This window comes from Apium graveolens, chromosome 9 (assembly GCF_009905375.1).
Source record: "Apium graveolens cultivar Ventura chromosome 9, ASM990537v1, whole genome shotgun sequence".
Classification (NCBI taxonomy): domain Eukaryota; kingdom Viridiplantae; phylum Streptophyta; class Magnoliopsida; order Apiales; family Apiaceae; genus Apium; species Apium graveolens.
Window position 1 is genome coordinate 200,857,372 of NC_133655.1, and position 25,642 is coordinate 200,883,013.

General features: G+C 38.4%; 1 protein-coding gene and 1 non-coding gene across 2 annotated transcripts; one reads left to right on the top strand and one right to left on the bottom strand.

The window, feature by feature from the left end:
• The first annotated feature begins 2,365 nt into the window (after positions 1–2,365).
• On the top strand, positions 2,366–3,664 carry LOC141685864 (calmodulin-binding receptor-like cytoplasmic kinase 2). Its single transcript, XM_074490942.1, has 2 exons — positions 2,366–2,816; positions 3,003–3,664. The coding sequence occupies exons 1-2, from the start codon at positions 2,366–2,368 to the stop codon at positions 3,662–3,664; spliced, it is 1,113 nt and encodes a 370-aa protein (XP_074347043.1).
• Positions 3,665–18,495: 14,831 nt separating this feature from the next.
• Positions 18,496–18,602, bottom strand: LOC141688632 (small nucleolar RNA R71). Its single transcript, XR_012562065.1, has one exon. It is a non-coding gene; the product is annotated as a small nucleolar RNA R71 (small nucleolar RNA).
• Between the last annotated feature and the right edge of the window lie 7,040 nt (positions 18,603–25,642).

Consider the following 25,642-nt stretch of genomic DNA (forward strand, 5'->3'; position numbering starts at 1 on the left):
TTGTTCACGTAATTTCTGACGCCTTCTCCTTCACGCCAATTCATAGTCAATAATTTTCCAACACAACTCAATGTTGCAATTCTCAATATAACACCCTTACAAGCTCCAGAAAATGGCAACCGTGCCATTGTTGGCATTTTTGGGGTAGCTGCATCTATTCTCCTCACTGCCTTGCAACTCAAGTACCAAGCAAAAACTGATTCTCCATACCCAGATCACCCAAAAGCCATGGCCATCGCAATAGAAAGTCTCCTTCTTTTCTGCTTGGGATGTGACGTGGAGCAATACTTAAGTTCCACTCATCGTTCTTCATCTTTTGCAACATTACTTCACCATGTCGTCAGATTGCTCGGTTTTATTTCATTAGCTTCTTTAGCCTCTGTTATTTTCTCGACATCCACAAACTCAGATACGTCGCTCATTGTTTATCTGATTTTCCCTTGGTTATTTTCAGCAAGATTTTTAGTCCGTTGGATCCAATGCAAGATTTTGCAAAGAAACAGGGGAGCCTACAATAATTACGATTTACACCCACAGTTTGCTTCAGGTAGCTATTTCGACTACACAGATACTCTTCCCATCTACCGTACACCATCTGCAAATCACGGTAGTCACTTCTAGTGCTCAGCATCGAACCAATGCTATGTAAGTTTTTAGCCTCTTTAACTTCTATTGAAGATGCTTATGTAGATAACAGACAGTTTAAATCGGCTGATACAGTTAATTAAAAATCATGTTTGTAAAAGAAGCAAATTCTATAATTAAGTGAATGAAATTTTCTGAAATTACGAAAACGTTATCAACTTAATCAGTTACACCGTTATCAAATCCTTCCATTTAAGTGTGCACTAGTCATTACATACTGCATCAACCATCTTCATTACAAGCTCTGTGTGGAGCAATTTTTGCAGAGGGCACTCCGCCATTAGCAGTTCCTTGTGCCAACCCATAAAGCAGCCGTTTTACATTGTTCCTGGCCACTGTTGAGGCCTACCGAGTTCCATAGACATCTAGGACCGTTGTAGATTAGATAGACTTGGATAAATCCTAGTAGCACTGAGCTCCCATGAAGTCCCGTGAAGTTAGATAGACTTGGATAAATCCTAGTTTCTCTGAAAATGATAAGGTTAAGAAATTATGCTGCATATTCTGTAGTTTGGATCAGAAAATCCCATGAAGTCCCATAACCTTATCCGTGTCTTGGTGTCTGCAGTAATGTAGTATTGCAAACTAATACCATGGTCTGCACTCTGCATTTGAAATTTTTTCAGGTGGCAAAGACCATCTCTATTCCATAAGATTTATATCACCATCCCGAAACTCTGATTCAGATTAAATGCTTCAATCACGTCATTGATGATAGTTCTGGGATTTCTCAGAAAATGCATAAGATGCTTAGACCTTGCAAAGTTAGCTTAATTAAAAAGATTCCATCTTGTTTAAATGAAATTTCCGGAAAGAAGAGACTTTCTGGTTTCACCAATTAAGATCATTTCCATAAATTTGTATGCATCTTAATCAACCAACACTTGTCATTTCTTTTTATTAATTGTGCATGAATACTACAAACATAAAATTATAACAGTAACTTATTAAGCCTATGTGTTAGAGTAATTCAATAAAGCAAATTAATATTTGTAGTTACAAAAAATAGGATTTAGTAATTTCAAGAAAAAAGGCCATGTACGTAGGAATTTGCTCCCATGTACCTTCCTACATACAGAATCAAGCGTCTGAGTTCAGAAAATTTGGATGCATTCTTGTTAAAAGAATATGTAGTTGTGCCTCAGAAACATTCTACCACACTGTATTGGAAAACAAGTTTGCTTAATATTGTAGCAACACCTCACATGAAAAAAAAAACCCTTAACATATAATCTGAGCATTTTCAAAATTAGCTTTGTGTATGGTAAGCTTTTAACTAGTTGTATTAGTGTCAGAGTCCAACTAAATGTCGAAAGATTACAAAGACATCAGCAAGGCCTGATAAACAAACACACTGATTGTATTAAATTACAATCTTTTCATATCGAATGTTAATTTTATAATTCGTTCTAAAGAGAAGTGTTAATGTCCATAAATCTCCATGTATAAGACGCCATAAGTTTCCATTTTATAAATTATACATGGAATATTAGGACAAAATTGAGACCTCAAGTACAAATTATTCTCATGCTTAACAAGACAAACAACAGCAGCTTAAACTCTCTGATGACTGTATTCCAAATACATGGATCTTTATATTCTGACATAACTTGTACTGTCTCTTGGCATTTGATCATACTGATCTCTTAATCACCTTCATTCTTGAATAAATATAAGGAAGTCGTCGATATTGTGCTATAGGTGTATAAGCATTATCACCATGTTTTCTGGCTTCCTAAGCACTAACAGAAGAAATTTGTTCATAATCGGTGCAATTATACTGATTATAATTATCACCATCATCTTAAGGAGATGGGCGGTGTATTTAGAGAATAAAGATCAGGAAGAAAATAGTTGTTATCAAAAATCTGAAAGTCATGATCAGAAGGAGGATGGTAAGTCCATAGTTATTAGTGGTTTCTCTAGTGTAGTCAAAACTTATACGTTCGAAGAATTGAAGGAAGCAACAAGAGATTTTCGGATAAGGATTGGCGTTGGTGCGACGTCTTTTGTGTATCTTGCACAGCTTGAGGATGGAAGATTTGCAGCAGTGAAGCGTGTCATGGAGGATAGAGGAGGCAGCAAGAAAATGTTTTTGGATGAGGTCTCTATTCTGCTTAGAATCTCACATCCTAATTTGGTGGGAATGATGGGGTTTTGCTTGGAACAAGGCATGCCAAGTACTTGTTTAGTCCTTGCATCACTTGTGTTAAATTAATCTATTAAGTTTACATGTTGACATATTTGTTCTACCTGTCATTTTTATTTGTTTCAGTTACCAGTTCATTTCACTCAGAGAGATAATTCAATGGTTCATTTCTGTTCTCTAACAATTTCTTGCTCTAATATTGAAGCAGGTGAACAACTTCTATTGTTAGAATATGTCCCAAATAAAAGCCTTTTTGATAGAATGCATACACAGCAAGGCCAATGCAGAGGCATACTCACATGGTCCAACCGGGTGAGCATTGCTCTAGACATTGCACGAGCTCTCGATTATCTCCATACAGTCGCTGACCCTCCAGTAATCCACCGTGACATCAAATCATCCAACATTCTCCTTGTCAACAACAATCACGCAAAACTTGCAGATTTTGGACTATGTAAATTAGGACATGACATTCAAACCGCACCCCTGACGCCGACTACAATTAAAGGTTCACTAGGCTATGTGGACACAAATTATCTTAACACAGGCTTACTTTCACCAAAGAGCGACGTTTATAGTTTTGGAGTAATTTTACTCGAACTTGTCACTGGTTTAAAATCGTTACAAGGCTCAACAACAATAGCGGAGTGGACAGAGGATTGTCGGAAAAATCAGAATGTGGATGTTTTGGTAGGCTTGTTGGATCCTAAGCTAAAAAGTGCTGCAGATTTGGAGCAACTCAAGGTTTTGATCGATTTGGCTAATCTAGCTTTGCTGGAAAATGCTGAAGCAAGGCCAGATATGAAATTTATTGTGAATACATTATTGAGTTGTACAGAAGACAATCTTCAACCTCAGTTACCAGTTTAAATTCACTAGTATAGGTTGGGTATTTAGTAACTTAGTATAATAATATGATGAAAAATTGCATCTACATGTACCTTCAGTAGTGCATACTGCATAGTGTAGGTAACGTATGTTTGATTACACTATCAAACAATTGTATAAACTACTAAAAATGAATGAACATTTTATTAGGGTTAAATATCCATTAGGTTACTTACTGCGACCAAATATATTGAGTGATTAATTACAAAACTGACTCAAAAGAGTCACTTATTTAAAAATATGTATGAAAAATATCACTCTATTATTATTCGAAATTTTTAAAACTATTATATATTGAATTTCACACATTTTTATGAAAGATATTACGTCCAAATGAAATGTTTCGAGTTCTACTATTTTAGATAATACTAGCCTAAAACCCGTGTGATGCACGGTTGTTTAAAATAATTGTTATTAAATTATTTTATTTTAATATTTTATTAATTATGTTTTTTAAAAGTGTAAATATACCTGAATAAGTATAATATTTTTTCATTATATTATAATAATTATTTATAATGCGTAGACTTTAATAAGTTAATAAACTGATCCAGTAAACAGGTTCTCAAATATATATAGCAGGTCCGGTTAAACAGGTCATGCGTTTTAATTAGAATATATTAATATAAAATTATTAAACTTATTGATAACATTCAAATCTTGAACTAATCTATATAATAATTATTACTACCAGCTCCATCTCGGCCGGCATCCTGCTCTCGAGGGGGTGGGCTCCTGGAGCGAACTACTCATCAAAAAGGAACATAACCTCCGATACGATAATTATATCTAATCATGAATTTAATTTTAAAATTTTAATAATTAGAATTTAAGGGACCAAGCTACAACTAAGAATTTACCAGAGATTGAACTGGTATTAAAGATTTACTCTCCCACAACGTGTCTCTCGGGTGCTAATGAGACGAGGAGAGTTGTTTTGTTGAAAGGATTTCCTTCACGTGGCTACGTTGAATTAGAATAATTGATTTGAATAAAAATAATTAAATAAGGGTAGCTAAGTAATTTTAGCTGATACCGATAGACCGACTACCAAACTTTTAATATTTCGTCTATTATAATAGAGTATAGATTGTTAGATTTTTAAAATTTTATCAATTATTTATTTTTAATTTTTTGATTATTTTATTTGATTTAAATAAAAGTAAATAGTAGATAATTTTTTAAAATATTTAAAAAAATTATCTAAATTACTAGAACTCAGAATCTTTCATTTGGATGTAATATCATTCATAAAAAATATGCGAAACTCAATATATAATACTTTTAAGAATTTCGACTAACGATAGAATGATATTTTTGATACAAATTTTCAAATGAATGACTTATTTGAGTCAGTTTTGTAATCAGTGACTCACTTGATACATTTGGATGCAGTAAGTGACCTACTTGATATTTAACCCCATTTTATTATTTACGTACCTGGGAACCGACCGTTCTTAGCAAAGTTGATAATACTGGTAGCTGCTATTCTCAAATTGAAAAAATCGACAAACCTTTTTTATATTTTATTCGTGTGATAATATCAAGGTTATAAAAGTCATAAATCAGTCTTACCCGGTTACGTTTTCAAAATCCTACATTTTTTATCAATTTTTCAAAAGCTCGTTTTCGTTATCCTAGTATTTGCTTAAATCCGGTCGGTTGAACTCCGGTTTCCAAGAACTCGTCTAAATTACTTGGACAACTCGACCGATTTTAGAACAACTTAAAACATATTGTTATAACCACTTTTTTGCCGACTCAGTCTTCGTCCAAATGAATAGACTTCGACCTGCAAAGAGAATAATGCAAGGGATGATCCCCTGATTCACCTCTGGTGTGAGAATAGGTTTACTGGTTTTGGTATGGATAATTCGGAATACAAGATAATAATGTGATCTGAGTGTGTTTTGATGAAATTATCTTTATCATGTATATAACCTGGATGTTAACGTTACGCCCCCGGAGTTATCGGTCAGTTCCATTAAATGATGGACGTTGTGGTTGATAGACCACGTCTTCGTCTAAATTGGGCCATTCCACCTTCGCTTCAATAGGACAGACACACTTCGGTCCATGAACGATTCTAATCTTCATCAGCCTAAGCTGACTTAATATTCCTAAAAAGATGGGCTCCCAACATGTCCCTGGGCTTCAGTAAGGGGGATGTCTGGGTGAAGCCCAATCTTTTCAGCCCAACGACCAATTATCAAATAAACCCTAGTCTTAAGGATTCCCAAAGATCTTTGGACAGTGAAGGAACTGTTGAATCTCAAACGTCTATAATCTCAACCGTTGGTTTTAAATCCTATGTTTCTTAAACCAATCGACTTAAATGTCGTACCCCTGGAACAATATATATACTCCTCCTCCTTTTCCATTTCATTTTTCATCTCCCTCTAAGCTCAACTCCATATTTTCAGAGCAAAAAAAACTCCCATCAACACGGGCAATTCCAAGTCTAAGTTTTCGTAACCACTATATCCGGCTTTGATAAATTTGAATACAAGTAAGTGAATCTTTTATTTTAGAGTTTCGTCTTTTGATTTCTCTTGTATGCATGTTGAGTTTTATTGGTTTTCCCCGCTAGTCTGTATCTCTAGGAGGTTTAGCCTTTGATTAGTGTTTTTGGATATTTTAGGCTAGGATTAGGGAGAAGTTTTTACTTTTTCCTTGGCCTCTTTCTCCTTTTTTCCTCTTTTTTTTTGTTTTTGGTCTAGAGGGACTTAAAGAGGGAACGTGGGACTGTTGCATAGTTTAAACATGCTTCAGTATAATCAAGCCTTGGAACAGTCTTCGGGAGCCATTCCCCAGATTTCCTTTCAGCCTTTTATGTACTTGTTGGGATTTAAAGATGGCATGCAGGTGTGTTATGGGTCTTGAACGTTCTTCGGAATGTCCAAGCCCTGGAAAATACTTTGGAGGCTGATATTGAACGTTCTTTGTAATGTCCAAGCCCTGGAACATACTTCGGGGGCTGATCCCCCAAGTACCTACGAATGAACCTTCAATCTCCTTCTTCAAACCGATCATGGCATGTTGTACTCGGTCTTCGTTTTTTAGTCTTTTTTCCTTCAGTTATGTAATCCGAGTACACGGCTAACCTTTCCTCATTTTCGGATGCAGGATTATGGATCGGCTCTACGCAAGAGGGCCTTCGGTACCAAGTGGTCCGACCCATTTTAGCGATATCGCTTCTTTCCCAACTGCTAACAACCCCGTGCAACTGAGGACTTCTGACATAAAAACATTCTAAGAAAAATATCAAATTCGGAAGGGGGCTTATCATCTCTATCAACAAAAGGGTTCAGATCAAATTTTCAATACCCCTCCCATCCCTTCGAGTTGTGGAGACTGGCATCGAGATTTCCGAAACCGCCTTTAAATGCGGCTTCCGTGTCCCCCTTATAAAGCTGGTGAAGATTCTATTTAGGTAGATGAAGATTGCTTTTTCTCAGATGGATCCGAACAGATTTATCCACATCAACAGCTTCCAAAGCCGATGCTTGAAGGCGAAGATCAAACCTTCAACCTGGTTGTTCTGGTTCCACTAAAACTTCCGGAGAAACGAGAAAAGCCCGGTTTTCTATACTATTGGACGAAGAGCTGGCCAAGGGGACTGGTGTTTCACCAAATCTTATAATAAGAAAATTCATACACACTGGTGTTTTATTTCCTGAATTTACTTAGTAGAGTTTGGAATTCGGCGTGAGGTCGAACCAACTCGGCTGAAGATGCCCGACCTCAAGCGAGAGGAGGCCATAGATTATGATAAATTGGAGCCTTTGGATGTTCCCAAAGTGCCGTTAACTGATAGTCAGGACATGGATTGGCTGTTCTCCCTATGAGGTAGTGGTAACGCCTTTCTGTCCTCCTCGCATGCTTTACTTGTTTTCTTCTTCTGCTATTTTACTAGTATAAATCCACTGCTTCTCATGACTTCAGTATCTGATATTTTATTTGTTTTTTTTTTATTTTTTTATTTTTGTAGTGTCTTCCCGACAAGCAATGTTGAAAACAACGTAAGGCCGAAAAAACGCTTGTCTTGGAGAGGGCTACCGCTAGCACTTCTCGCCCTGAGAACGCCGACACTCAGGTGCCTATTCATTCACCTTCTCACTCTCCTACTCCTTCCCTAGAGTTGACCAGCGAAACTCGGCCGAATGCTTCAAAGGAATTGGCTGACCCTCGGAAAAGAGGAAGGGCTCATGACGGTAACGTCATTGAGACCTATGTCCCAAAATGAGGGGTACTCTCCTCACACTCCATTGTGACGAGAGATCCTGTATCGGCTAGGGAAGTCGGGCCCGATCTCTATCGTGGTCTCATGCTGCCGAAGGACCAACAAGTTTATGCTACGGTGGATCTTCCTGAGGCTTACACTGAGCTGATGGCTCGGCTTTCCTTGGTATGTTTCACTCTCTTTCTTCTTTATCTTTACCATTTGGTCATGCCTATTTATTTCTTTAGTACTAGCCTTGACTTATATTTATTTTCCTTCTCTTATTTTTATGTCAGGTTGTTCCTTGGGCGGTTGCTATAGCCGACAAGGTCTAGGATGCTCAAGCTCAGATGAAGGTGACGAGCCAGCTCGAAGCCAGGGTAACCAAGGCCGAGGAAGAGCTCGGGCGGGAGCAGAGAGCGAGGGAGGTGTCTGAAGGTCAAATTTCGGCCTAGGCCATTGATAAACAGAACTTGGAAGAGGAGGTGTCTCATCTGAAGAAACGCATGGAGTAGAGTAATGCTCAGCTGAAGGCTTCCAGGAAGATGCTCCGAAAGGAGAAGAAGAAGTTGGAGCAGACGAAGGAAAGCTGCTTCCAGATGGGCTTCGACGAAGCCGTCATTCGGGCTTCCGACAAAGGATGGGACTAAAAGCTTCTGTTGGATGTCAGCATGGAAGATTCTGTTAAAAAGGCTGACGATGACGTGCCTTTGGTCATTTTTCCTGACCCAGACGAAGACCTCTCCGAATGATGTAATTTTTTATTAATTTTAACAGTTTTAAACTTATTGCCTTCAGGCTAGACTACTGCTGCCTTCGGGCTGATTTGCTGGTCTGCCTTCGGGCTTGTAACATATAATATAATTTCACTCGATGCATCTTTGGTGCTTCTTAGCATCTTTTATTATTGTTTATATATTTTTTTTATTTCTTCGGCCTCAACTTTGTGCCTTAATAAAAATTTGAATTTTTTTTACTTCTTCGACCTCAACTTTGGGCCTTAGTAAAATTTTTAAAAAAAATTATTTCTTCGGTCTCAACTTTGGGCCTTAGTAAAATTTTGAAAAGTTTTACTTCTTCATCCTCAACTTTGGGTCTTAGTAAAATTTTGAAAATATTTTACTTCTTCGGCCTCAACTTTGGGCCTTAGTAAAATTTTGAAAAGTTTTTACTTCTTCGACCTCAACTTTGGGCCTTAGTAAAATTTTTTAAAAAATTTACTTCTTCGGACTCAACTTTGGGCCTTAGTAAAATTTTGAAAAGTTTTACTTATTCGTCTTCAACTTTGGGCATTAGTAAAATTTTGAAAAGTTTTTACTTCTCCGGCCTCAACTTTGGGCCTTAGTAAAAATTTGGAAAGTTTTTTTGGCCTCAACTTTGGGCCTTAGTTTAATTTTTTAAAAAAAAATTACTTTAATTTTTTTAAAAAAATTTACTTCTTCGGCCTCAACTTTGGGCCTTAGTAAAAGTTTGAAAAGTTTTAGTTCTTCGGCCTTAGTAAAATTTTAAAAAGTTTTTACTTCTTTGGACTCAACTTTGGGCCTTAGTAAAATTTTAAAAAGTTTTTATTTCTTCGGCCTCAACTTTGGGCCTTAGTGAAATTTTTAAAAAAAATTCTTCTTCGGCCTCAACTTTGGGCCTTAAATTTTTTTTTAAAAGTTTTTACTTCTTCGGCCTCAACTTTGGGTCTTAGTAAAAAAATTTAAAATTTTTAATTACTTCTCCGGCCTCAATTATGGGCCTTAGTAAAAATTTTAAATAAGATGCATGCCTTCGGATCACTAATATTTTGGATGGACTATTACCCCTATCGGAAGGTTTATAATTCTAGCTTCAAAAGATATATAACTAGAAATTTATCATTCAGTGCTAAATGAAAATGAAAATTGGAAACATATAACTTTCATTCAGAAAAAAGAGTTTATACAATGTCATACATGCTTCTCATTTAGGGAGTTTAAGTTGTGATATTGAATTAAATGATAAAATTAAATAAACTGAAATAGGCTAGCAGGGGTTCGAACAAGCTTACTGGAAAAAAATTCGGAGCCTAGAAGCATGCCAAGCATTTTTGATAGGTTCTCCTTCCATGGCTTTCAGTTTGTATGTTCCCGGCCTAATCACTTCAGAGACCGAATAGGGGCCCTTCTAATTAGGCTGAAGCTTGCCTTGTTTAGTAGACATGGATGTAGCTAGTTTCTTATTACCTAGTCGCCGACAAAGAAGTTACGCTTTTTCACGTCTGAGTCATAGTATAGGGCGACCTGTAGTTGATATTTCAGATTTTTTTGGTGAGATGCTTCCCTTTCTTCTTCTAGGATCTATATTGGTTCTCAGGCCGACCTCGTTGCTTTCAATGTTGAAGACTTCTGTTCGATAGGATTCTAGGCCCACTTTGACCGGGAGGAGGGCATCTATTCCATAGGCTAACCTAAATGGAGTCTCGTCCGTGGACAATCTTGGTGTCGTTCGGGAAGCCCATAAAACCCAAGGTAACTCTTCGGCCCAGAGACCTTTAGCTTCTCCCAATATTTTCTTAATGCCGTCAAAGATAATTTTGTTTGCAGCCTCAATTGCCTCATTGCCTTAAGGGTGACCCATAGAGCTAAACTTCTGCTGAATTCCGAAGTGGTGCAAGAAAGTTCTGAACTTATTTCCGATAAACTGAGTGTCATTGCCCGAGACACATACGTATTCCAAACCTCAGTATGACCTACTCTAGCATGAAATTCATCGCTGCTTCTTCGGTTATGGTGGCTAAGGGACGGGTTTCAACCCACTTGGTCATATAGTCGATGGCCACAATGCAATTCTTCACCTGCCTAGTACTAGTTGGAAGGATTCCCACAATGTCTACTGCCCACATGACAAAAGGGATTGGACTTAAGACTGAAGTTATCTTTTCTGAGGGTTGCTTCAGAATGGGGCTGAATAGCTGATATTGTTCGCACTTCTTTGCGTACTGGTGTGCATCGGCTTTTAGGGTCCACTAGTAGAAGCCTTGTCAGAGAATCTTGAAGGCCAAAGCCCTTACAGAAAGGTGCTTTCCGAATGGACCATCTCTAGATCTAGCTTCTGCTCTTCCGTATCCAGGAAACGAAGGATAGGGGATGAGGCCGACCTTCTATAAAGTTTCCCATTTATGATTGTGTAGCTGGCCGCTCTATACCTGACTTTCTGCGCTTCTTTTTTACTTAGGGTCAACGTTCCCTTCTCCAAAAAGGCTAGGATTGGGGTCATCCACGTTATCACTTGGTGAATTTCCATACACTACTTCTTATCAATCGAAGGAATCTTCACTTCAGTAAGATAAATCGAACTAGTAAGACTCTAAGTCTCGGTCGATGCCAGATGGGACAGTGTATTAACCCTGCTGTTATTTTCCCTGACAATTTGACTCAACTCAAAAGACTGGAAAGACAAAGATAACTGTCCTAGCTTGGTAGCATAGGCTCCGGTCCTAGGATCTCTCTGCTCCATTCTCTAGAAAAGTATTTTACTACCAGCATGGAATCACTAAATACCCTTAGATGTTTTGCTTCCAGATTCTTTGCCAAGTTCATCCCAGCTAGTAAGGCTTCATATTTGGCCTCATTATTGGTGAGGGGGAATGTGAACCGAATAGTCTGGCATATTTCAAAACCATCGGGAGAGGATATGATGAGGCCTACTCCATACTTCGACCCTGCCACTGACTTGTCGATGAAGAGGTTCCATTTTCCTGGCTGCGAAATTAACTGTTCTTCAGGCATCAAGTCATTTTGCCCTAAAAAGGTGCATTCTACAATAAAATTGGCTAGGGAAGTCGGGCCCGATCTCTATCGTGGTCTCATGCTGCCGAAGGACCAACAAGTTTATGCTATGGTGGATCTTCCTGAGGCTTACACTGAGCTGATGGCTCGGTTTTCCTTGGTATGTTTCACTCTCTTTCTTCTTTATCTTTACCATTTGGTCATGACTCTTTATTTTTTTAGTACTAGCCTTGACTTATATTTATTTTCCTTCTCTTATTTTTATGTCAGGTTGTTCTTTGGCCGGTTGCTATAGCCGACAAGGTCTAGGATGCTCAAGCTCAGATGAAGGTGACAAGCCAGCTCGAAGCCAGGGTAACCAAGGCCGAGGAGGAGCTTGGGCGGGAGTAGAGAGCGAGGGAGGTGTCTGAAGGTCAAAGTTCGGCCTAGGCCATTGATAAACAGAACTTGGAAGAGGAGGTGTCTCATCTGAAGAAACGCATGGAGTAGAGTAATGCTCAGCTGAAGGCTTCCAGGAAGATGCTCCGAAAGGAGAAAAAGAAGTTGGAGCAGATGAAGGAAAGCTGCTTCCAGATGGGCTTCGACAAAGCCGTCATTCGGGCTTCCGACAAAGGATGGGACTAAAAGCTTCTGTTGGATGTCAGCATGGAAGATTCTGTTAAAAAGGCTGACGATGACGCGCCTTTGGTCATTTTTCCTGACCCAGACGAAGACCTCTCCGAATGATGTAATTTTTTATTAATTTTAACAGTTTTAAACTTATTGCCTTCAGGCTAGACTACTGCTGCCTTCGGGCTGATTTGCTGGTCTGCCTTCGGGCTTGTAACATATAATATAATTTCACTTGATGCATCTTTGGTGCTTCTTAGCATCTTTTATTATTATTTATATATATTTTTTTATTTCTTCGGCCTCAACTTTGTGCCTTAATAAAAATTTGAATTTTTTTTACTTCTTCGACCTCAACTTTGGGCCTTAGTAAAATTTTAAAAAAAATTATTTCTTCGGTCTCAACTTTGGGCCTTAGTAAAATTTTAAAAAGTTTTACTTCTTCATCCTCAACTTTGGGTCTTAGTAAAATTTTGAAATTTTTTACTTCTTCGGCCTCAACTTTGGGCCTTAGTAAAATTTTGAAAAGTTTTACTTCTTCATCCTCAACTTTGGGTCTTAGTAAAATTTTGAAAATTTTTTACTTCTTCGACCTCAACTTTGGGCCTTAGTAAAATTTTGAAAAGTTTTTACTTCTTCGACCTCAACTTTGGGCCTTAGTAAAATTTTTTAAAAAATTTACTTCTTCGGACTCAACTTTGGGCCTTAGTAAAATTTTGAAAAGTTTTATTTATTCGTCTTCAACTTTAGGCATTAGTAAAATTTTGAAAAGTTTTTACTTCTCCGGCCTCAACTTTGGGCCTTAGTAAAAATTTGAAAAGTTTTTTTGGCCTCAACTTTGGGCCTTAGTTTAATTTTTTTAAAAAAATTTACTTCTTCGGCCTCAACTTTGGGCCTTAGTAAAAGTTTAAAAAGTTTTAGTTCTTCGGCCTTAGTAAAATTTTGAAAAGTTTTTACTTCTTTGGACTCAACTTTGGGCCTTAGTAAAATTTTAAAAAGTTTTTATTTCTTCGGCCTCAACTTTGGGCCTTAGTGAAATTTTTAAAAAAAATTCTTCTTCGGCCTCAACTTTGGGCCTTAAAATTTTTTTTAAAAGTTTTAACTTCTTCGGCCTCAACTTTGGGTCTTAGTAAAAAAATTTAAAATTTCTAATTACTTCTCCGGCCTCAATTATGGGCCTTAGTAAAAATTTTAAATAAGATGCATGCCTTCAGATCACTAATATTTTGGATGGACTATTACCCCTATCCGAAGGTTTATAATTCTAGCTTCAAAAGATATATAACTAGAAATTTATCATTCAGTGCTAAATGAAAATGAAAATTGGAAACATATAACTTTCATTCAGAAAAAAGAGTTTATACAATGTCATACATGCTTCTCATTTAGGGAGTTTAAGTTGTGATATTGAATTAAATGACAAAATTAAATAAACTGAAATAGGCTAGCAGGGGTTCGAACGAGCTTACTGGAAAAAAATTCGGAGCCTAGAAGCATGCCAAGCATTTTTGATAGGTTCTCCTTCCATGGCTTTCAGTTTGTATGTTCCCGGCCTAATCACTTCAGAGACCGAATAGGGGCCCTTCCAACTAGGCTGAAGTTTGCCTTGTTTAGTAGACATGGATGTAGCTAGTTTCTTATTACCTAGTCGCCGACAAAGAAGTTATGCTTTTTCACGTCTGAGTCATAGTATAGGGCGGCCTGTAGTTGATATTTCAGATTTTTTTGGTGAGCTGCTTCCCTTTCTTCTTCTAGGATCTATATTGGTTCTCAGGCCGACCTCGTTGCTTTCAATGTTGAAGACTTCTGTTCGATAGGATTCTAGGCCCACTTTGACCGGGAGGAGGGCATCTATTCCATATGCTAACCTAAATGGAGTCTCGTCCGTGGACAATCTTGGTGTCGTTCGGGAAGCCCATAAAACCCAAGGTAACTCTTCGGCCCAGAGACCTTTAGCTTCTCCCAATATTTTCTTAATTTCGTCAAAGATAATTTTGTTTGCAGCCTCAATTGCCTCATTGCCTTAAGGGTGACCCATAGAGCTAAACTTCTGCTGAATTCCGAAGTGGTGCAAGGAAGTTCTGAACTTATTTCCGATAAACTGAGTGTCATTGCCCGAGACACATACGTATTCCAAACCTCAGTATGACCTACTCTAGCATGAAATTCATCGCTGCTTCTTCGGTTATGGTGGCTAAGGGACGGGTTTCAACCCACTTGGTCATATAGTCGATGGCCACAATGCAATTCTTCACCTGCCTAGTACTAGTTGGAAGGATTCCCACAATGTCTACTGCCCACATGACAAAAGGGATTGGACTTAAGACTGAAGTTATCTCATCTGAGGGTTGCTTCAGAATGGGGCTGAATAGCTGATATTGTTCGCACTTCTTTGCTTACTGGTGTGCATCGGCTTTTAGGGTCCACTAGTAGAAGCCTTGTCAGAGAATCTTGAAGGCCAAAGCCCTTACAGAAAGGTGCTTTCCGAATGGACCATCTCTAGATCTAGCTTCTGCTCTTCCGTATCCAGGAAACGAAGGAGAGGGGATGAGGCCGACCTTCTATAAAGTTTCCCATTTATGATTGTGTAGCTGACCGCTCTGTACCTGACTTTCTGCGCTTCTTTTTTACTTAGGGTCAACGTTCCCTTCTCCAAAAAGGCTAGGATTGGGTCATCCACGTTATCACTTGGTGAATTTCCATACACTACTTCTTATCAATCGAAGGAATCTTCACTTCAGTAAGATAAATCGAACTAGTAAGACTCTAAGTCTCGGTCGATGCCAGACGGGACAGTGTATCAACCCTGCTGTTATTTTCCCTGACAATTTGACTCAACTCAAAAGACTGGAAAGAAAAAAGACTGGAAAGACAAAGATAACTGTCCTAGCTTGGTAGCATAGGCTCCGGTCTTAGGATCTCTCTGCTCACATTCTCTAGAAAAGTATTTTACTACCAGCATGGAATCACTAAATACCCTTAGATGTTTTGCTTCCAGATTCTTCGCCAAGTTCATCCCAGCTAGTAAGGCTTCATATTTGGCCTCATTATTGGTGAGGGGGAATGTGAACCAAATAGTCTGGCATATTTCAAAACCATCGGGAGAGGATATGATGAGGCCTACTCCATACTTCGACCCTGCCACTGACTTGTCGACGAAGAGGTTCCATTTTCCTGGCTGCGAAATTAACTGTTCTTCGGGCATCAAGTCATTTTGCCCTAAAAAGGTGCATTCTACAATGAAATTGGATAGGGCTTGCACTTTAATGGACCTTCTCGGAACATACTCCAAATCATACTTGCCCAACTCAATCGCCCAGGCGACCACCTTTCCTGAAGCCTCTATTCTTGTAAAAAGTTTCTTGAGTGGCTGGTCGGTCACAATTTGGACTGTTGTTCCTTGAAAATAATGTCACAATTTTCGGGTAGCCATGACCAAATCATATGCTAACTTCTCAGCGTTGGGGTACCTGGTTTCAGCATTTTTAAGCATGTGAGATACAAAGAAAACAGGATGCTGATTATCTTCATATTCCTTTACTAGAATAGCCCCCAGAGTTTGGTCTTACGCGGATAGGTAAAGCTAAAGCATCTCATTCGGGTCTGGCCTCATCAACAAAGGGGCCTTAGTAAAGTATTCTTTTACTTGGTCGAAGTCCGTCTGAAATTTGGGTCCCCATTCAAACTTTTTTGAACCTTTCTGCACAGCGAAGAAGGGGAGTGCTTTTTCGGCCGATCTCGAAATGAAGCGCCGAAGTGCTGCCAATCGGCCCGTTAACTTCTGAATGTCCCTGATGCACTTCGGGGGCTCCATGTTTATTACTGCTTTTATTTTTTATGGGTTAGCTTCTATGCCTCGTTCACTTACCATGTATCCCATAAACTTCCCCCTAGCCACTCCAAATGTGCACTTGCTCGGATTAATCTTCATGCTATTTTTTCTTAAAGTTTCAAAACATTCTCAGAGGTCTTCGGCATGGTCATGAAAAAGTGTCCTAACAATCATTTCATCCACATAACATTCCATGTTGTGTCTGATTCGTTCCTTGAGGGCCTTATTGACCATACGCTGAAAGGTTGCCCTTGCATTCTTCAGTCCGAAGGGGATTTTGATGTATGCGTACGTACCCTTCGGTGTGATGAGGGCTGTCTTTAGGATATTGTTAAGTGGCATTCATGTCCACTTAGAATGCTCTATAAAGGCTTGATTCGATGTTTTGTACTCAAGTTATTTGTGTATTTGATGTGTTTTTGTAGTGTTTTTGTATTTCAGGCATAAATAAAAGATCCAGGTGATTTGGCATTATTTTGATGCTAATATGGTGTTAGGAATGTGTCAAGAATATTGCTAGTGAAAAGACCAACTCAAACCAACAAGAAAAATAGAAGTTATGATTTTCTCCAGAGAGTCAGCGCGCCCGTGCTAGGATTACAGAAGTGCAGCGTGCCCGCGCGCCGGGTCGAATTCCAGGAATCCCGTTTCTACTCTGATTTTGATCCGAAAGACTTCTAATCTGCATGGGCTACTATAACTTATGATCGTTTTTGATAACAAGACATACCAGAGCTTAAGAAGAAGGCGTAAGAAGATCATAGAGCGCAATTCAACCAAGGAGAAGAGGATCTAATTTATTCTTGTGATTCTTTGTTTTAAGTTGTAACTTTGGATGCTAGTTTTCTTGCTTGTGAACCTATACTCTTATGTTACGTACTTGGTTTATTAATTATTCAGTATAAAGACTATGTTTATTATACCATACTTTCATCGGAACCCACGTTGATGATGAGTCCGATCATGGGACAATCATTATCGTGGGGTTCTAATGGATTTATTTATGGATTTCTTTAATTAATTTATTTCGATGCGTTAGTATGTGGTGATTGTATGATATCCTAGTATTGGTTATGCTTATTCGTCTTATGAGCGTCGCGAACTTATAAGATAGCGTGTTAATCTCTAATGAAGCGAAAGTGAATTTAGGGGTTTAAAACTTGTCATGCCAGCATAGGTTCATGTATTTGATATGCATGATTCGTAGGTAATTTTAACCATCTTACTTGCCCTATGTAATCAAGATAGATAATTTGTGCATTAAACCATTATGTTATCAAATTCTATAGACATATAGGGTCTCAATATAATTCATGTCTATTCAGCTTCTATGTCTTTTGTGGATGTCTGGTAGTATGGTATTCGTACAACGAAAGTTGGCATTTATCAGTTTCGTGTTATCTGATTAGTATCATCATCATTGCATGCTAAGGTTAAAAACAAAAAGGCTATTAAATGAAGTATTTAATGAAGTTAGAATCCCATGTTTGTGTTATATAGTAAAACAAGCCTCTTTAATCTCTTAGTTGATATTCTTTAGTATAATCTCTTAGTTAAACGTAGTTAAAACAACCTCAATTTGTTATTCGTCTTAGCATTGGATAATAACCATACCATTGTTACATAAGTCTGTTGATTAAAATTAACTAAACCAATCCCTGTGGGAACGAACTAGAATTAATTTTGTATTACTTGCGATCACGTATACTTGCGTGAATATTAGCGCGTGTTTTCTTCCTAACAAGTTTTGGGCGCCGCTGCCGGGGATCGGTGTTAATTTGTAGTTTATGTATTTATCATCAGTGGTGGTTAAAGTTCATTAACTCGGACATTGTTACTTACTTATTTCCTTGTCGTATTTCAGGTACTCTAGCGAGCGTGTTTGCATATGCGTTCTCGGTCTCGTAAGAGAACCCTGGATCAAGCTGAGGAAGAAGTCGTAGTTGCTAAGGAAGTTTTCGAGGAAGTTCTTGTCGAGGAGAAAGTTAAAGAAGAGGCTCTTATTGCAATGGGAGAACCATAAGCGAATCTGAAGGCTTTGATGGATTACTCTCAACCTAAGATTAATGATATTCAGTCTAGCATTGTCGGACCAGCCATCTCAGTTAATACCCTTGAGATCAAGTTGAGCACGATTCAGATGATACAGAACTCTGTTCAGTTTGGGGGTTCTCCGATAGAAGACCCCAACATGCACATCAGAGATTTCATCGAGATTTGCGATACTTTCAAGTTCAATCGAGTTTCTGAAGATGCTATTAAGTTGAGGCTTTTCCCATTCTCTCTGCGGGATAAAGCTAAGTGCTGGTTATATTCTCTACCATCAGGGTCTATCACCAAATGGGAGGATCTGGCTCAAAAGTTCCTAACTAAATTCTTTTCTATGGAGAAGACTGCTGCAATCAGAAATGCACTTACTCAATTTGCTCAACAATCTGGAGAATCTTTATGTGAGGCTTGTGATCGCTACAAAGAGATGCTTCGAAAGTGTCCTCATCATGGGATGCCTGACTGGATGATCATTAATTGCTTCTATAATGGATTGGGTGCTACTTCTAGAGTCATGCTTGACGCAACATCAGGAGGAGCCTTATGGGCTAAAAGCTACGATGAAGCTTATGAATTGATTGAACTGATGGCTGCTAATGAATACCAAAATCCCTCTCAGAGACTAACTCAAGGCAAGGTAGCAGGAATTCTAGAGTTAGATGCAGCTACTGTTATAGCTGCTCATCTCAAGGCTTTGACGATGAAGGTGGATCCTTTTGCTAATTATGGAGTATTGGAGTTAATCAGATCACTAGTGTCTGTGAGCTTTGTGCTGGTGCGCATGAGACGGAGTAGTGCGTTATTTCTAGTGATTTAGCTCAGTTTGTGAGCAACTTTCAGATGTCGCAGCAGCCTATGCCATCCACCTATCATCCCAACAACCGCAATCATCCCAACTTCAGTTGGAGCAATTCTCAGAATGCGGTTCAACAGCCTTATCAGCAGTATCCAGAAAAGTAGTACAACCCTCCTGGTTTTCAGCAACCACAATATGCACCAAGGCAACAACTCCAGTTGTAGCAGTCTAATGAAAAATCTGAATTGGAGGAGTTGAGGCTCATGTGCAAAAGGCAAGCGGTTTCTATCAAGACCTTGGAAAATCAAATTTGCCAATGCCTTGCTAAATCGTTAACCCGGTACGCTCCCTGGTGACACTGAAGTGCCAGGAAAGAGGGAAGCTAAGGAGTAGGTAAAGGCAATTACATTGAGGTCTGGGAAGGTTGTGAATCCTGAACACTCTCAAGTTTCGGATGAAGAAGCTGTGGCTGAAGAAGAAGTGTAGAAGGAAGCTAAAGTGGAACCAAGGAAGACTACTGTTGAACACACTCCTCCTGAGGGTAATACAGGGGAGAAGTAGATCTATCCTCCACCTCCTTTTCCTAAGAGGCTGTAGAAGAAAAAACTGGATAGGCCATTTGAGAAGTTTCTGGAGGTGTTCAAGAAACTTCATATCAACATACCTTTCGCTAAAGCTCTTGAACATATGCCTAATTATGCGAAGTTTATGAAAGGTATTCTTTCGCAGAAAGTGAAGCTTGATGACTTAGAGACCGTTGCTCTCACGGAGGAATGCAGTGTTGTGCTGCAACAGAAGTTGCCTCCGAAGCTCAAAGATCCTGGAAGCTTCACTATTCCTTGCACCATTGGAAAAGTATCATTTGAAAAATGCTTATATCACTTGGGAGCTAGCATCAATTTGATGCCCTTGTCAATCTTCAAGAAGTTGGACTTACCTGAACCAAAGCCTACTTATATGACCTTGTAGTTGGCCGATCGTTCTATTACATACCCACGAGGCATTGTGGAGGATGTTTTGTTCAAGGTTGATAAACTCATATTTCCTGCTGATTTTGTAATTCTTGATTTCGAGAAGGATAAGAAGATTCCCATAATCTTTGGAAGACCATTCTTGGCTACTAGCCGAATCTTGATTGATGTGCAAAAGGGTGAGCTTACTATGCGAGTGCTGGATCAGGATGTGACTTTTAATGTGTTCAATGCCATGAAATTCCCCACTGAAAATGAGGAGTGCTTAAAAGTGGAGTTGGTCGATTCTGTGGTTACTTCAGAACTTGATCAATTGCTAAGGTCTGGTGCCTTAGAAAAGGCCTTGTTGGGGAATTCATATAGTAAAGATGATGAAGGTGATGAGCAGTTGCAATATCTGAATGCTTCTCCCTAGAAGCGGAAGATGGATATGCCTTTTGAATCTCTTGGAATGGAGGAGCTGAACAAATCTCCAACGCGCCTCAAGCCATCCATTGAGGAAGCCCCTATACTTGAGCTTAAACTATTGCCTGAACAATTAAGGTATGCTTTTTAGGCGATGCATCTACTTTTCTGGTTATTATTACATATGACCTTTCAGGTAGTGATGAGGAAAAACTCTTAAGAATTCTGAGAGAGTTCAAATCGGCAATTGGATGGACTATAGCAGATATTATGGAAATCAACCCTTCTTATTGCATGCATAAAATTCCTCTAGAGGAGGGTAGTAAGCCTACTATTGAGCAACAGAGAAGGCTTAATCCAATCATGAAAGAAGTTGTGATGAAGGTGTTAGGTCTCACACACTGTAGAAGGGGGCTGAATACAGTGTTTAGCACAATCAAATCAAATATAAGAACTCAAGTAACAGAAAATAGATTTTATTCAACACAATAAACTCTGTTACAATATGGAACTATCCTCTCTCAGTGATGAACAAATTATCTCGAGAGCTGCTAGGGTTACAATAAATAATAACTTATCAAATATAAGTACTGATTTGTCCTATTAAGTAAGATCTGAAAACTAAACCCAAATCATATTACACATGACATTATCAAATATATCTAACAATCTCCCCCAACTTGTAAATTAGCATAATATACAAGTTCAACAGATGTTTGATGATGTCAAAAACATTAAGTACAAATGCATGAGAATTTGACTAGATAACTACAACTTACAGTCCTTAAAGCTTTACCATCTTTAACTTCTGATAATAGCTTCAGTCTGTATACACATCAGAATTTATGCAGTTGTAGATCTTTGACTTGGCTTCAAATACTGATCTCTTTGATATCAGGAGTTCTTCTAAGATAGTTCTTTAACAAATATCTCTCAGCATATTTAAGTTCATCAATCATCCTCCTTTTAGCATTCTTCAATTCAACTGTATCTTCACCAATTTGAAAGATAGCAGCCCTGAGATCATTTATTCTAGCTTTTCTTATATCCTGATCTAGTCTGATCAAATATGCCTTGTCAGACTCAAGATTGAATTCCACAGCCTTATAACCCAAAAAGGTAGTTATAATCTTTGCAGAGTTAGGCTTCATCTTGACAATATCACCCTTGTGATCTCTGTACTTGGGACAATATGTGCTGTCAGACATTACAGAGTAAAGCTTCTTCTGTCTCTGAATTTGAGTCTTCAAATAATTTGCAGCACTATCTGTTAATCTGTTCTTCACTTGAAGTAGGAATTGAACATGTTCTAGTTCCTCAAAATACTTCAGTGGTATAGCATTCTGCCTAATATGGTATACCCTTCCATCTGTTATAAAATATAACAAGATGTGTTCTTTCAAAAATATATGGTAAACCATCTGTACAGATTCAAGCTGATTCAATCTTTCAGGAGTTGCTCCAACACCTGGTTCACTTGAAGAAGTTGGATCATTGGTTATGTTATGTATTCTTCTTTCATCAGCACTACCCAATCCAGATTTATCTCTTACTTTTTTTCATGTAACCGCTCTTTCTTCAAAACCACTTGATGCAGTCTTCACAGGTTGAGTCTGTCTAGCTTTGGTGAATCCTGGTAGGAGTAACTTTGAGGGTTTAACATGAGCAATGTCAGAGGTTTCCTTTAACTTATCTTCTGATATCAAGCCAACTTGAGCTATGTCAGAGGTTGCTTGCTTCAGTGTCATATCAGAACATACTATATCTTGACTCTGAACAACTTGAGCCATGTTAGAGGTTGTTTGAGAAATCATCTTTGAAATTAGAGTAAGATTAGCATCTTCATCAGATATTTCTTCATCCATAGCAGACACATAAACCTTTATAGGTTCACCAACTTTTTCTTTGCCCTTGGACCTTGGATCTATTTCCATTTGTGATTTGGCCTTGGTTGTCTCAGGATTTGTCCTTTCTTTTATCATAATGCCTTTAGCCTTAGGAGGTTTCTTTTCAATAACAGAAGCTTTAGATTTGGAGTTGACTTTTTCTAACTTAAGTCTAGCTTCTTCTTCCTTTAGACTCTCAAAGTCCAATCCTGGATTTTCTTTCAGAAATAACTGTCTTAAAATTTCCTCATCAAGTTCCAGATATTCATCAGAACTTATCCTTTCACCAGTATCAGAACTTATTCTTCTCCCAGTATCAGAACATGTTCTTTGACTTGTAGTTCCAGCTTTGCTTGATGAAAAACCTTTACTTTGACCATGACCTCTACCCATTCCAGAGTTTCCCTGGTCATCTTTTTCATCATCCTTTCCCTTCAGTGTCTTAACAGTTTTGCATTTGGACTTAATTACATTCTCCACCTTTTTGGCATCAGCGGGTAAAAGAAGAGAGAGAAGCAATTCCACTGAAGATTGGATTTCATTGAGTTGAGATTGCTGAGAAGCTTGATTCTTCAAAATTTCATCAATCTGAGCCTATTGCTTCTCCTGGGTTTGCTCAATGTACTCAATTTTGTCAAAAGTAGGTTTGAAAAACCTTTTCTTGTCCATCTTGGCAACCATATCTTGTTGATTTAAGGATTCTTGAATCTTGTCTACCTTGGCCTGAGTTACAGATTGTTGACCTTGAAGGTGCCTTGTACTGAGTGTAGTAACCCTTAGTTGTGCCTTGAAATCATCATTGACCAGCATCTCATCAGCTTTTTCCAAGTGCTCAGCAAGTATAGTTGAAGAAGGAACAAAATCAACTTTGTTCCATTCCTTAGTCCACTCCTGTCCTCTAGGAGTTTCACTCCAAGGTACTGGTGCATCTCCTCTTACAAACTTTTTAATAAGATCAGCTTTTGAAGGAGATTGTTGAGGTGCATGTCCAGATGGACCAGCTGCATCAGCATCTATAGTGGCAGCAGCTTCACGAGTAACTTCATCATTATCAGTATCAGAATTTACAGAGTCAACATCCTCTGATAAAAGAACAGTATGAGAGGCTATTGAGGCTTCAACATCATCCTCTAAGTGCTGATCTCCAACTAAGTTTTGATCAACAGCCAAACCTTGATGCTCACCTAAAATCTGATTTTCATCATCCAGATTTAGAATTGGTGTAGTAGGAATATCTTCATTAAAATCAACATCTAGAATTGGTGATGTTGGTAGAGTGATTTGAGCTGGTGGAGCTTCCAAGTACAAAACCTCAGGCACAATCAGGTTATGAATATCAATCTCAGCACTTGTACCTGGGTCTTCAGTATGTGCTGGATCATTTATAGGAGACACAGGTGGTGTAGATACTCTGTCTTGAGCAGTTTCCTGAATTGGTGACAATGGAGATGTAAATTCAGTAGCTTCAGCAAATTCTGGCTGTGTAGAAGGAAGGGATTCAATCACAATTGGCTCCTTTGAGATCAGAGATTCCTGATCTCCTTCCTTAGCTGCTGCTTTCTCATCCTCTGAAACTGACTCAGCTGTGTCCCTGTTAGCTCTTTGTTTCTTGAGTCTCTTTGAAGGTGGAGAGACTTTAGGAGCTTCATCAGAATACATCTTTCTAAGCCTTTTGAGAAGCCTAGAACTCCCAGTTTTAGTATCTTTCTGAGAAGTAATCTTCTCAGCTTCTATAACAACAGGTTCTGATATTGGAACCTGTTCCTCACTATCTGACTCATCTCTCAGAACAATCCTCCTTCTCTTCTGTTGTGTCTGAGGTACAGTCTTTGTCCTCTTGGGTTTTGAAGATGAATGCCTCACAGGATGTGCTGATGGTGAAGGTTGAGATGTCTGTGATGGTTTGAAATATGTCCTGATGGAGGATTGAGTAGGTTGAGGTTGAGAAGTTTGAAGTGTAGTTATGGTATGTTCTGATGGCTGTTGTGGTGGCTTGGATGTGCTGGTGGGTTGAATATCAGGGTAAACAGATGTGTAGGTTTGAGGATCAGCATTTACCAGGATCTATTTTATAGACTGAGGTATCTGTAAGGGTCTAACCACTTGTTTCTTTATTTCAGCATTTAACAAGTCATTAAAAGCCCTTTTTACAAGCTTAAAGGGTGGAATTAAATCAGTGGTAGGTTGGGGTTCATCAGCACAACAAAAAGAATATATAAGCTGACAGAATCTAGCAAAGTATACTACATTCCTATCCTCTGTCATCCTATCCCCTATGAAACCTAACACAGCACTTGCAAAATCAAAGTGAGTGTGATGAAGAAGAGCATACCCGATTTGTTGACTCATGATTGGAATGGCATCAAAGTTGGAGCACTTATTGGCGAATGCCTTAGTGATACAATCGAAGAAAAAGCTCCATTCCTTCCTGATATTTGCTCTTTTCAATTGTCCAAGCTTTCCCAAACTTTTCTCATAGCCCAAACTGACCATGAGCTGCTGTAGAACAGGGTCCTCCACTGTTGAGAATGTACAGCCTTCTGGCAAGTGAAGAGCTTTACGAAATGCTCCAGGAGTAACCACATGCTCAACATCATTTACTTCAAATACGATGCTTAAAGTACCAGTAGCACCACCATCATCAAAATGCCCAGTCCGCCAAAACGTCAGAACTTGTTGGCTTGAAATAGTTGGAGGTTGGGTCAAAGCATACTCAATCTCACTATTTACCAAGTAATCTTGCACAAAGTGCAAATCTGATGGAGCTTCAGCCTTGTTCAAGATTGCATCATAGTTTTTTGGTACAAACTTGGCTCTATCAACAATTAAATCCTTGGGTGCCATGAGAAATAAGTGAAAAATAAAATTGCCTGTAAGGTGTTTGATAAAATGTCTGTAAAGAAACCGTCAGAAAAAGTGAGAGAGAATAAGAAAAGAGAGAGAGTAGAATAAAAATGAAAATAAAGATTTAAAAGTCTTTTATCTCTTTTACTTAGACACCCCACATGACAACAGTTAATAGGGAGTGGAACAGACCTTTACACCTGTAAGACATGCAGCAGTTAAGGCAAAAGTTAATGGGCACGGTAAATAAGCAATTATTACTTTGCATGTTCAGCTTTTTTTAAAAAAAAACTGTTCCCACTAAATAAATGATTATTACTGCTTTATCTCTCATAAACCAATATTCTGGAAAATATAACCGTTCAAGTAATGACCAAAAATTAACCAAGTAAATAAATACTGCCACGTCAGCATCAGAACTTGATTATTATCAGAATTTAAAAGTCATCAAAAACATGGCTATTATCAGAATTTAAAAAAGGTCATCAGAATATGAAATGACTCAGAGACAAAATCTTGCAATAAAGTAAAATTTTATTAATATATCAAATGAATACATTTCATGAAACTTAAATTACATGCAGAAAATTACAA